This window comes from Lissotriton vulgaris, unplaced genomic scaffold (genome assembly GCF_964263255.1).
Source record: "Lissotriton vulgaris unplaced genomic scaffold, aLisVul1.2 SCAFFOLD_439, whole genome shotgun sequence".
NCBI lineage: Eukaryota > Metazoa > Chordata > Amphibia > Caudata > Salamandridae > Lissotriton > Lissotriton vulgaris.
The window spans coordinates 1,280,327-1,294,283 of record NW_028252890.1 but is presented as its reverse complement, the minus strand read 5'-3'; the positions used below and the strand labels follow the sequence as shown (position 1 = coordinate 1,294,283).

The following is a 13,957-nucleotide window of genomic DNA, read 5'->3' as shown; positions in this document are numbered from 1 at the left end:
TGCTTCAGGCAAGGAAAGTTGCGAAAAGTAACTGACGTCAGTGCACCTAGGTGGCGCCTTTACAGACACCGGAAACGTCCCTTCCAATGCGGACAATGCCAACAACGTCAGGCGCAGGCGGAAAAAATCCTGATTCAGTCTTACGCTTGGTGATAAATCTAAGGTAAGGAATCTGTAGCTATATAAAGTCTTTTCCAGATAAGGCGTTACAAAAGATAAGTAACTTGTTCTTTGGGTTGAGGTTTTGGACATACCCTACCCGAGATGTGTTGGTACAAAATATGCGATTCACAATATGGAGTCCGCATTCTCCTACTATGACTCAACCACCTTTTCATATAAGACCCTGCCAACATGAAAACATTGTTCTTCCCTCTGTGTTATTACTAGATCATCAGTATGCTATTGTATCCTCTCTCTCCTTTTATTCTCTCTGTGCCCCTCGATAGTCACAAAATGAATTTTATTTCTTCTTTTAATGGCTGGCAAATTTCAAGATTGTGAAACTCAACTAAACATTTTTTGTGCTTTTTCCCCGGCTTATTTGGGTTATTTTTCAAACTTTTTTTTCTAGCCATGGTTATTCATGACTACTGTACTCCTTTCTATTTCTATTGAGTTTATAGGGTTTCACTCTTGTGGTTATATTTCTAGCTGGGTTTTTTTTTAACAAGCAAAGTCACTTAATTGTGACTCTATTAATTGTCATTACTATTTTTTTTTTTGCAACTTGTTGCCGAGTCCTAAACATCTAATTCCTTCCCATTACACTTATGACCCTTTGAGGGGCCATGCCAGGAATTAGACTGAATCTATGGTTTCCACTGGGACTCTTCTTGTTTATGGTGCACTGGCACCTCTTGGTTGTCCTCAATGAAATGCTTCTTCAAAGTCACCCTGGAGAAACGAGCTCATTTGTGGATGTGTACTACTCTGCTTCATTGGGGCCTTCCATTTAGTCTAGGCCCTCTGAGATGGGCGGGTGTCACCTTTTCAAGAGCAATTAAACAAGTGAACAGTTTTCTGGCGAACGGTGGTTAGGTAATTCACAAGCCGTGTTTTGCTTCTTTGGTCCTCAATTTGTGTGCATAATTTCACAAATGATTGTGTGAGGAATGCTGTCAGGTTTTGCAGGACAATTATTCAGACAACTTTTGTGTTGTCTACCTTCATCCCCCTCCCACCCCTCAAATAGTCTTTGGGTATCACAAAAACTTTGCATAACCATAGGTTAAAGGGAAGACTGTGTTACTTTTCTGTAACTAAAAGTGTACATTCATAAGCATTTTTAAGTTGTCTTGTATTGAGACATTTTGTTACGTTATAGCGGGTTTGGAGCCTACTACTTACTTACCATTGCTTGGCATCATTGTCACTCATTTGCTTGATCTAATTTGTTAGCTTATGTAGGCTTTCCTTCCCCTTCGTATGTGTGCCTTCACCCTGGAGCATGAACGCATTACTGTGTAGTCCACTGCTCACTTTTTCAGGTAATACTTTGTTCTTTTTATTTAAGCACCCTGCAAGAAGTCATGTATTTTCTAGCTCTCTCTCTCCTGTCTACATCTACCCATTATGTGCTCCTCCCCTAATCTCCTCCTGCCCACCCTCCGTTGTCCATGTACTTGCTCCAGACCCTCCAGTCTACCCTTTATTGTTTGTGTGCTTACCCAAGCTCCTCCCTATCGTGTGCTTGCCCCAGTTTCTTCCACCCACCCTTTGTTGTACATGCGCTTGCTCTAATCCTTGCCTCCCACCCACCTTGGGTGCAAATCATTTTATTAACCTTTTGCCTTTTTTGTGAAGTTCCAAACACTATTTTGTAAACCGATGTTTGGGTCTTGATAGCTTGTCTTGTACCGCATAATGATGAAATTTGTGCATAAAGTAGTTATTCTGTGCGAGATTCAAGAGTGATCATCTGCATATGCAACAAAGGTTGCAGTTTCCAGCCAACATGGGTGTGCCTATTGTTATGTTAAATCCATTTGTAAAGTGCATCTTTGAGAGTGGCTTTTTGCTGCAGAACTCGCAGAAATAAAGATCACTTTGGCGCCATTGTTTGAGTGACTGTCTGAATTGACTGAAATTGGTCTAATGAAACAGAGCTCACTGGACAGAGTTTCAAGGTCTAGTATTTAGTGGAAAGCTATATCTGACTCGGCCAACACTCAAGCAAACGTATACTTAATATTAGCAATGCAAAGTTTGCAGATTGAACCACTATGGGCATTATCTCTTAGCCAAGCAGCTTTCAACAAGGCTTGAGCTCAGTGGTTAAAAGATATTCCATGCTGATGGTTAAGGAGCTGCTTTCGAAAAGATCAAATGCCTGGATGACGATTGGACCTTACAGTTTCCTAAAACCACAGGACTAGCTGGGAGAACCTTTTGAGCTCAAGACAAAGTTGCAACTACTGGGCTCCTTCACCACTCTGGGAAATTCCCCAATTTGGTTAAGACCATTCACCGAGTCTGCTTTTGCAAATACGTAAGACAGGACATAAACCACATCTTATGAATATGCCCAGTGTTGAAAACGGCTATTGAAGTATTATTTCATTAGAAAAGACGTGGGTACTTTTTACGTTCATGGGCTTAATTGATAACACAAATGACTAACAGCACAGCCTCTGCTAATGCAGATGGTCTAACGGCATGCACATTTGACGAACTTTAAAGATGTTTTTTTAGTTTACAGTTGCAAACAGTGAGGCTGAACAGGCGAACTTCAATCAATCAGGGTTTTATAAAGCGCGCTACTCACCCGTAAGGGTCGCAAGGCTTGAGGAAGGAAAAGATGCATTTTAAACTTTCTGAGCGCATAACTTGTTGTTTCTTGTCCCCAATTAGCACTGTGGTTTTTTTTAACTTTGAAAATAGGCGCAACTCAATTTTAGAAGGCTCACACTTGTAGTTACTCTTTTGAAATTGCACTTTTTTATACATAATAAGCACTTGAAAACTGCAAGCACTTTTAAAATCTTTTGAAATCTGGTACTTAAGTGTCATCTCATGGCGTATTTGCGCAGGTTATGTTTAACACCAACACATCTGCTGTTCACACTGTTGCGTGTCAATAAACGTAATTCGTCGTTACTAGTATTTGATGTACTGAATGCTGATGTTTCAAGGTGGATTTACTCATGACTTGTTTTTAAGACGTCCTTTTATTGTTTGCATTGTCTTTCGCCGAAAAACATGTTTTGATGTCAATAACTTGTGATGTAACAATGGTACTCTTAAAGAACAATAAACTGAATAGCGGTTTTTATCTGAAGGAGAAGCTGTACATGTTTTTAAATTGTAAAAGTTTGAATCCATTGACCAATAAAGTTATTCATTAATTCATTCCAAGGTCTGCAAGAAAAAAAAACACATTTCAATCCTTTTATTTCACTCTGTTAAATTAGAAAACAATTAGCAGGATCTCTGTGGTACTATATGGAGTTCTTGGTAGAATGTATTTTAAAATGACCGGTAATGAAAGCAGAGGCTTGTACATAGAGCGTTTGATGGACTGTATAAAGAATTAAAGAGAAGACATGCAGATATAATCATGATAGAGAGGCTGCAATGAAAGATGTCTTGGAAACTAGTTTAACAATTTCCTTTGCTTCTCAGGTGGACCAGATAATCAGGTGCATTTTGAGGGTTACCAAGTCTCCAACCAGTGCATGGCATTAGTGCGTGATGAGTGTTTGCTGCCCTGTCGTGATGTGCCAGAGCTGGGCTATGCCAAGGAATCCAGCAGTGAGCAGTATGTGCCTGATGTTTTTTACAAGGTGAGCAACAAATCCCAGTGCTGCCCACTGAATCAGTGCCATCATCGCCATGATGAGTCCCCTGGGAGGCAGTTTATTGGGACAGTACCCATTTAAACATTTCACGAAGGTATGCAGTGCAAAGAAGTTGTGTTGCAGGCTATTTGACACTGAAGAATGTTAATGGTTGAATCAAAGTTTCGTTATAACCGGTGTATTCAGCATGTTTCTTTACAGCTGGTGTATTCAAAGATAAGGTGGGGTGCAGGTCGCGATGGCTTTATGATTGGTGCAGCTGAATTTGTGTAGCCAAGAAGTCTCCATCAGGTTGGGGGTGATGTGATCATATTTTTTCAGGCCTTGGATGACATGATGCTGTGTGGTTGCCCTTAATCAGACCTCCCCTGGATATAGCGGCATGGATTCGCAAATTTAGCGGCACAAAAATGGAAATTTAGCGGCACAAATATGAAAATTTAGCGGCAATTTTGTGGCATTTTATTTGGCCATATTTCCTACAACAAAAACAGATATCTTAGCTTTTTTAGTTATTTAACAACATGAAGCTATGTATATTTGGTTTAATTACAATGTAGACACTTTGTTTCCCTCGAAAAGCATGTACAGATATTCGAGTGTATCTCTGGATATGGTTGGGAATTCTCAACGTGTGAAATCCTGGTGCTGGTCGTGGGGAAATGAAGTGGTGAAGTATTCCAGGGGCGTGACGTCATTGGACAGTCCGCACCATTGGTCTCTTGAAGTGTGTGCTCTGCTTGTTGTCGAACCAGACCTGGAGTAGGTGATGGCGTGACCGAGCGAGATGTCAAATGCAGAGTTCACCCGAGTCCACAGTGATGCACACCCTTTGCCTCACGGCCCTACTTATGCCTCATCGTGATGCACGGTGCACTTTCGGTTCTCTGCAGCTATATGTGTACTGTGAATGCCTCTCCTTTTTTTGGTATTTTAATATGCTTCCTGCGTCTCGGACAGGGACATTTTGGCGCTATGTAATACATACAGATAAATATAAACAGGAAACCTGATTGCCACAGGGCCTAGGCCAGCTCAATGTGCCTGGACTAGGCCTCTGTGGTTCCATTTCTTCCTGCGCTTTCGTGTGTACCCTCTTCATTCATATAAAATGGAGAAAGAATAAAGAGAAAAGTAGGAAAGAAGTCACAAGATGGCAAAGAAGGGGTGAAAAAGAACATTTAAGAGTTAGATAAAGAGAGAAAGTGTAGGGTGGCGGAAGAAAGAGGCATTGATTTATTGAAGACTAGACACCCTTAGTATTCTTCAGAAAAACAGACAGGAAGTGTAGGGGTGGAAGAAAAAGGCATGAGGTGGAATCAAGACCAGGCAGCCTCAGTATTCATGAGATAAAGAGACAGAAAGTGCAGGGCGGTGGAATGAAGAGGCACGAGGTGGAATCAAGATCAGGCAGCTTTGGTATTCTCCAACACTGGCAGCAGGCTACATAAAACAATTTTGGGCCCTTGCACTGGTTTATTTATTTTTTTACAAATTAAATAAATGCTACCCTTATCCTTGACCTGAACCCTAATCCTAATATCATTCCTTGCAGCTCCCCTTATGCCTCCCTCTGCACTTACGCTGGCTGATTCCCTGACCTTACTTAACCTTAATGAACTCTCTAACCCTGTCCTCCACCTTGACAAATACCTCACCTTTCCTATTTTGAGACGAGACCTTTTGTGGCACAATGTTTTTTTGTGTGTTTTTTTTACTGTGAAATGAATGGTCATGAGGCCTCTGTTCAGGATGTGTCACCACCTCATACCTGCTAAGTTTTCATTGTCCTTGCTGTGAGGTGCACGTAAGATGTTGTTTCTGTGCTCCATCAGTCCCACCCCCGCACCCTCCCCTCCGAGACTCCTGCATCCTGCCTGTGCACACGGGCACCTGCTCCCCACAGCCTTGTTTCTCGCTTCCATTAGACTCTCACACCTCTGCCTGGCTGCTGGGCCCCTCCCCCGCCCTCCGTGGTGTAACATCTATGAGGGGGTGCTAATGAGTCGTCAAGTAACAATTGTTCTTCCCAGGCGTCGGCTGCTGCCCCTCAGTCAGACCCCCCAGGATGTGGCATGGATTAGCTTTTGTAAAAATACAGCGATTTCTACAAAAGTGCCGATTTCGCGGGCACTTTTGTAAAAATCGCGGCATTTTTATAAAAGTGCCGATTTCGCGGCAAATCGCGATATCCTGGAGGGTCTGCTTAAAAAGGGGTAGGATGAGGCAGTATGGAGTCTTCGGAGGCCATGGAGCAGGGTGTTTTAACCATCCAGATGTGAGACTATGACAGTGTGAACAGCAGTTCTGAAGTTGATTTCTGGGTGGAACAGTATCACTTTTTTTCAGTAGAGAAATGTGGTACCAGGCCATTTGTCTTTTCTTGGTAATGTTCATATTCTCTAGTCGTTTAAGCTAACAGAAGAGCTGCAGGTCTTTCGTCGACAGAATGGTAAAAGGAGCACCTCCACAGCTAATGAACTCACTAGACCATTCACACCTACATGCAAATAGTAGCTTCAAATATAACCCAGCAAAGATTGTTTTTTATGCCATGCTTGGAATGTTATTCTGATAGAAATATCTTTCCCCAAATTACTCACCTTATGAATTATTCTTCCAGGTACAAAAACATTTCTCAATCAGTAGCGCTGCCTGGTGGTATCATGTGGCGCTAGCCGCAGCTCCGCCTTCAGACTCAACAACACCATACCTTATTAGGTGCCAAACAGAGCTCTGGTGTCAGCTCCATTTTTTCTGAGCCACATCAATGCTGGTCTGGATCTCTGTTTTGGTATTTCACCAACAAACTTCTTCAGCATTAGACAGCGACTGGATCCGATATCTCCTCCAAAACTTTCAAACTTTATGCTCCGTTGCAGATGTTAGTGATGAGATTTATAGAGCGCTCAGCTACTCACAAGTGTACTGGTGCTATACAGTCAAAGAAACGGAGGAAGATGACAATTACTGTGAAATGAGCCAGGTCTTTAGCTTTTTCTTAAAAATAGATTCAGCCTTAGTTTGACAAAAGTCTAAAGGGAGGTTGTTCCAACCAACTGGACACAAAAAAGAGAATGAGCGAACGCCTGCTGTAGCCAGGTGAGCTCTAGAATTTTGACCTGATAATTATTGGATGAACGTAGCACTCTCGCTGGGCTGTAGAAAGCAACCCTGGAAGATATATAATCAGGTCCTGACTGATGGAGCGCTCTATGCATTAAGAAAGCGGAATTTTAAAAAAATTTGTTTTTCAATGGGGGGCCAGCGCAGATTGTGCAAATGCCTAGAGATGTGTTCATGTCTTATGAGACAAAGAACCAATTGAGCTGCAGCATTCTGAACAGTCTGTAGTAAATTGAAAAGATTCTTTGTCAGGCCTGCATATAATGCGTTGGCGTAGTGCATTCTAGATATGGCCACGGCTAATACAACTGTGATCTTGTTGTAAATGAGAGGAGGTGCTGAATTCTTTTTCCCAAGCGTAGAATGGCAAAACACACAACAACCACCGAGATGATTTGATTGTGGAATGACATTTTATTATCAAATTTAAACCCTACATTTTTTTACAGAATCAGCTTTGGTGTCTGATTGGGGCTCCCATGCAGGCCAGTAAACATCCAAGTTCAAAGCAAAGCTATGTCGAAAGCTAAGCACCACAGTCTTCTCAGTGTTACACTTCAAATGATTTTGAGACATCTATTTTAAAACAGCCGTGAAACAGTGTTGAATGGCATCCAGATCAGTAGGCACCCCTTTGCTAAAAGCAAAGAAGATCTGGGTGTCATCCACATAAGAAATAATCTGCACCCAAAATGACTCCACCTCCTTGGCTAGGGGGGTCATATAGATATTGAACGTAGTGGGGTTAAGTGCTGAAACCTGAGGGACTCCAACCGAAACCCTTCGGCTGACAGAGGAATAAGGAAGTTGCCAGACTTCTTGACTCCTATCCTCAAGAAAGGACATCCACCGTTTCCAGGCATTATCTCTAATGCCTATCTCAAGGAAGTGTGCAAGCAGCCTGGCATGTGGGACCGTGTCGAAGACTGCAGACTGGTCCAACAACACCAAGACTGCCCTACCACCTGCATCAACAGTACTTCTAATAATATCAGAGACATCCATCAAGGCAGTCTCAGTATTATTCCTAAGTCTGAATTCTTATTGGCTCGGATGAAGAAGCCTATTGACCTCTAAATAATTATAGAGCTGATGATTCACAGATTATTCAGCTAACTTAGCAAGCGCAGGAAGGAGGGAGATAGGCCTATAATTGCCTGGTGCATCCGGATCTGCACTTGGCTTTTTTTTAGTAGAGGGAGGATTTTGATTCTCTTCTAGCATAAGTGAACTGTGGCAGTGGTTAAAGACTTGTTGAGCACCTCATTCAGAGTGAGGTTGATAACATCCATACCTAATGCTAAGATGGAAGCCCTATGTCGCAAGATGTTCTCAGTGGAGCCACATGATCTAGGTATTTAGTTCCTGGATCAGAGTTCAACACGTCTGCCTGCAGTTTTTTACTTCTGAAATTCAAGCTAAGGAATACTGTGGCTTGACGGTTGTTAAGGAAATTGTATAAGCTATAGACCCTTGGCTGTAATCATCAGCCCTGGGGCGCTCTTTACCTGTTTTTTTCCTTCCCTGTTTGTAGGCCTGGCACGATTGTCAGGCATTTGGACTGTATAATGGCCATGTTCTTTTTAGGTCTTGCATAGCGTCGCAGCGCATGCGCTGGTCGCTTGCGAGATCGATTGTCGTCGATTTTGCTTCGGAAGCGGGGTGGAAGCTCCACCCATGCTTTTCATTGGCACGCATCAAAAATGCTCGCTTTTGATTGCAAGAGAGGCATGTTTGTTCCCTCCCTGTCTCCTGTTTGCCGAGCACACCATGACAGGAGTTTGTGTACGCGCACTGCGTCTCTTCCGCCTTGTTAAACGTCCGATGATTCAGTTTGCTTCCTGCCCGGCGTTCCGGTTGACCAGGTGATTTCTGCTGTGTTGAGTTGCATGGCATTTGGTTTTTGGGCTATATGAACTTTTGGAATTCTGTTGCTACTTAACAAAGCAGGTGAAAGCTACAGATGGACGCAACGGGAATTCTCGACAGAGGAGTTTCAGTTGTTCCTCTTAAGTCATGGTGCTAACGACTGAATAAGGGAAAACACACTTTTCCACTTGCGCTATCTGTTCAGTTGTTTCCAGGAAACACACATTGTGTTCGCCCACCCTCTGTGACTCCTAGCCCCTACGTGTTAGCAGAAAACTAGAGATAAAAGCACTGCTGGGAATTTGCTATAACATGATGCAATGAGTGGCGATATTTTTAATGTCCTTGCCTAGGTACCTTCACTCGTGTCTTGGCAACAGTCTATATATATATTGTCCACTCCAGTGCGACTGTCTGATTTCTGCCACACTAGCTTTTAATAACAAGCATTGAAAATGCAATAGGTCTCGCCTTTGATTAAGTTAAAGCCATTTGCTTTGCTAATGGTATTGTATAGCAAAGCAAATGGCTTTAACTTAATGAAAGGCAAGACCTATAGCATTTTTAATGCTTGTTTTTTTTCTGCAGTTGAATCTGTGGCTCAATGTCGTAGTTTTACAAGCTTTAAAAGGCACAGGGTGTCCGATCTATGACCTGGAAGCTAGAACCGACAATTCATATTATGAACTTACACTTATGTTTATGTGTGAAACAGTCCCCTTATACTGAGGCCACACACGAATCATGACTAGGTACCCAAGGGCGACCAAACACAACCTAATGCCACTCAACCAACCAAGTTTAAAAACACTCTCCAAACTCTATCCACAAGAGGATTTTATTCGATCAACCTCCTGAATTTCAACGTGGTGGAAACAGATGATGTTATCATTAGCTGAACGGCCAACAGTGTAATTAGACCAGCGCGTTATAACCAATAAAATATAATAATAAAAAATTAAATGACAGTGCTTCAACCACATCAGAATTCTCTTCTGTACCATGCGAACCCTATCGAACAGTCTTGGCATTACATGTTTGTGCTTTCAAAATGTCTCAAATGTTACCAGCGCTATAATAACATAACGCTGTTTCCCCCCCCCAAGATGAAGTATATCAAAATAAAAAACACTATTATTAAGACCTTTTTTCCAACGACATATGGATCTTCGCATTTTAAATGCCTTCTGGTGTTAGAGTGGTAACAACACGAGTGTGTCTGCAGTCGGAAATTAAAACACAAAGGGGCCCAGATCTGGTGTTTGAGCCTTTTATTCTAATGCAATAAGCAGTGTTGACGGGCGGTAGTTGGGGGAGATGGCCTGCATATTGTGTGGGTCATTGTGGGTAGCTTAGTGTGAAAGGTTGTGTGTGCGCTTACTCTAGAGCTGAGACAAATGAATGGTGTTTTCTCTAAGGAGATGGTGTGTTGAGTGAGGGGGACAATAGGCAGCTGTGGGAAGGCACTCTGGGGAAGGCTACGTGTTGAGGAGAACTTAAAATAATGTGTAAAGCTTGGGGCACTCCTTGTTGGAGCCATGTCTATGTTCCTGTTGGGAGGGAGTCTCTTTCAGAGGTAGAACACTGTAATACCAGTTGCAGTGTGTGGAGGTGGGCTGAAGACAGGATTTCAGGGATGGGCACTTATTGTTGACGAGGTGAAGAAGCCTCTTATAGAGAGGTAAAACACAGTGGTTACAGGGGGGGGGGGGGTAAGGATGTGTGTGGAGGTGGTATGGAGGTGGACCATGGTGCCAGCCTATAGTTCTTTATGTTGGTTGGCTGCCACTACTAGATGAACAGGGTGGTACCTGGGGCTGTGGAGGTGGTGGGGGAGGAGGAGAGGCAGCACTCCTAGTTGGCGAGAGGTATTTTTCCTGTGTCTGTAGTGAGCCTCTTACACACGTCGAACCGGGTGGTGAGGGGTGCTTCGAGATGTGGGTCATGGGTACAGCAAGGGGTGGGGGTTACAAATGTATGAGGGGGCAATGGAAGGCTCTTAGCTGTGTGAGACATGGACACAGTGGCATTGCCCGCCTTGGGCTCATTGTAAATTACCACATTGGTGGCGTTCCTGCGGATGGCGTTGAAGACCTTTTCTTTAAAAGTGCTGCCCTCTCGGGCCATCAGCGCAATCCAGAACCCGTCAACGCCCTCCTCTTCCTCGCCGGGGGGAGGTGGGGCCGGGTGGCGGCCCCAGGCTTACAGTACTCGGTGTCTGCAGCACAGCATTCCATGTCTTCGGGGGGGCGCCTAGGGGGCCAGCGCGGCCTTCGGGACCCCCACCTGGCCCTGCACACACTCCTTGGGCGAGCTGTCCCCGTAGCGGCCGCTCTCTATGCTCCACAGCACCGTCAGGTTACTGACAGGGTCCGTGTAGGCCGTGTTCACCAGCGCCGGGTACCACTCCAGGGAGCGGTTCTGGCAGGGCGCCGAGCAGCCCAGCACAAACAGCACAGTGGCCAGGGGAGCCCGCACCCCGCCATGGCCCTCGGTGAAAGGCCAAGACTCCACCAGGCTCGGGGTGAAGGGAAGCAGCGACCCAGGTACAAGGCAGAAGATCGTGGGAGGAAACCACCGGTGCCGGATATGTGAGGCATGGTGAGACCAGAACAGGTGAAACCAGAGAAAGGGAGCAGGAAACACACAGCCAAGCACCGCAGGAGCCGGGCACCGGCAGCCTAAACGGAAAACCTGAACAGGAAGCTTCCTGCTGTCCGAACAAACACACTGCACACAGGGGGTGGAGACGTGAAAAGGAGAGGCCGGTGTACAAGCCTGGATGCAGGCATGCACAGGTTGAGAGGGAGGGAAGGAGAGAGGGCACAGGGGGAGAGGAGGAGACATGCAAGGGGGGCTGCCGCCTGAACGTTTTCAGTGATAAGTAGAACAAGCTGTGGAATATCTGGCAGAAGGGAACATTTAAGGCACACAGAAAATAGACCTAAAAATGAGCTGACAATGATGGAACATAAAAGAAACAATCTACCATGTGTCCAAACCGAGTTCATCACATGCATAGCTTGCTTTGGTATGTAAATTATAACTAATTATAAATGAATCATCTACTATATAACCCATGCGTCTGGAAACATATTTAGTCATAACAATAAAGCTTTTTTGTGTACAAGTCAAAGAGCGCCGGGTTGCAGTTAATTCATTTGCTGGTCCAGACACACTCTAAAGTTGTTTGCAAGTTGCATGTAATGCAACCTCGCATTCATCACCAGTGAAACGCAAAAATCAAAATATGTCCACGAGGCCGGCTGCCACCGAAGCGAAGGTCTCCTCCAGGATGAAAATAAAGAAGCGCCCGCCTTTTTCATTAAGGGCAGCATTCCGGGAGTGGAAATAAAGACGTCCACACAGCTGGCTGCCCCCCTGCAAACCGAAGCGAAGGTCCCCTCCAGGATGATGAAAAAAAGCACCCGCCATTATTCATTAAGGGCAGCATTCCAGCAGTGTTGTGTGCGGGCCGCCATGTGTAAACGGAAAGCGCATGGCCCGCTGAAGAAATAACGAAAGTGAAAGCATGCATGGTGCCGCACAGAAGAAAAAACAAGCTCCGATCTCTTGTTTCTTCTGCGAGGCTCCATGCACGATCTGCCCACGCTTGAAATTCACGAGACGGTTGAGGCGAATTTACAGTTTACAAATATTAATACATATATAATGTGGAAAATTGATATAAATTACGTCAATAACCGCCTTCCAACCCCGCTAAAATGCTTAACGTTTAAAACCAGATCTGTTGACTGGGTGTGAGTGTTTGATTGGTTCAGATGCTCCGTCCATCTCCACCCCCTTTGGTACCGCTTTGTTCGCCATTGTGAGAAGTTGGCCTGATATATAATGTTCACTATTCTAGTGAGCACTTTGTATCAGTCCAAACAACCCTTATTGATGATTGGTTGTAAGTCAACCGTAGACCAGCTATCCTAGTAGCATGGACAAGAGCAGTCTTTAGGCTAGACTCTAGAGGGCGTGTTAAGCCAGCTGTTATACCATCACATATACCCCTTGAACACCAAGTGAAAGGACACCACACAAGTTGTTATGAAAATAAAAGGATATTTATTTAGAACACAACAACCCTGGACTCTTTATGAGGACAGGGTGCTAAGCACAATACAAAGCTCTTAGGAAAATACTTTAAGTCGCACAAATTACACAAATGCCCGAGGGGCACAAAAAACCATATACTCTAAAAGTGGAATGCGAAATTACTAGCAGGTAAGTACTTCTCTAATAGACTTTAGGATCGCTAGGACTGGACTACTGAACCTTAAGATTACTAGCAGGAGGCCTAGGGGGATCGGGTGCAGAGTGTGCACTCTCACGCAGGATGCGGGACAAAGTCTATGGATGCTAGGTTTCGTAAAGTTAGTGTTATCGGACGAATCCGACTAGGTAGAGCTGAAACGAAAAAGGATCTGGACACTTAGATAGTTAAGCTATGCTGGAGCACCGAAATGCTCAGGTTACCTAGCCCAGGGGCTGCGGCTGCATATGTCTGAAAAGACGTCGGGAATCCTCGTTGCAGTCTATGGAGCCTGAAAGAAGTTGTTGCTGGCAGGCGACCAGTGATGAAGTTCGAAGGGATCCAAGCCTGGATCGGTGATGGAGGATACCTGTAAGCAGAGGGGACCAAGTTCTGAATCACTAGCCATTGATTAGATGGGCACCAGGATGGCACCGAATGGAGTCACCTCGACCAGGTGAGTGGGCGACGCTGGGCTCTGCAGTCTCTCGGACCAGGAGGCGTTGTCGGCGACCAGGATGGAGGTGCGAGCTGTCCCACAAAGGTATCTGCTGTCGACGTCGCTGGACCCAGGATTGGGGCAACAAGTCTTGGCAAATGCAAGCCCACGCGGTGGACTTAAAATGGCGTCTGGAGTGGACAAGGAGGGTCCGGGGTGCTCCTCTGTTAGAAGGGAGCAAGAGGCCAGTCTGGAGCAACCAGACCAGCGGTGTTGTCGTCGTGGTGCGTCGTCAGGAGGGCCACAAGCCAGCAGGCAAGTAGCCGGACAACGCGGTGAGCAGCAAAGAGCAGAAGGGCCCCACGCAGATCTCGTGGATGCTGGGGGGCTGGACTTCGGTGCTGGAGCTGCTCAGGGTTAGGGCTTCTCAAACCCCAAAGCACTCACTCGAGGATCCCTCGG

General features: G+C 44.9%; 1 protein-coding gene across 1 annotated transcript in view; it reads left to right on the top strand.

Annotated features, from left to right (window-relative positions):
• Positions 1-13,957, top strand: part of LOC147661221 (nuclear protein localization protein 4 homolog) — a 176,621-nt gene that overhangs the window by 69,517 nt on the left and 93,147 nt on the right. The window contains exon 3 of the mRNA XM_086951227.1: positions 3,625-3,785. Coding sequence (XP_086807353.1) covers positions 3,678-3,785 — 108 coding nt within the window. The 5' untranslated portion in view covers positions 3,625-3,677. The remainder of the gene's footprint in view (positions 1-3,624; positions 3,786-13,957) is intronic.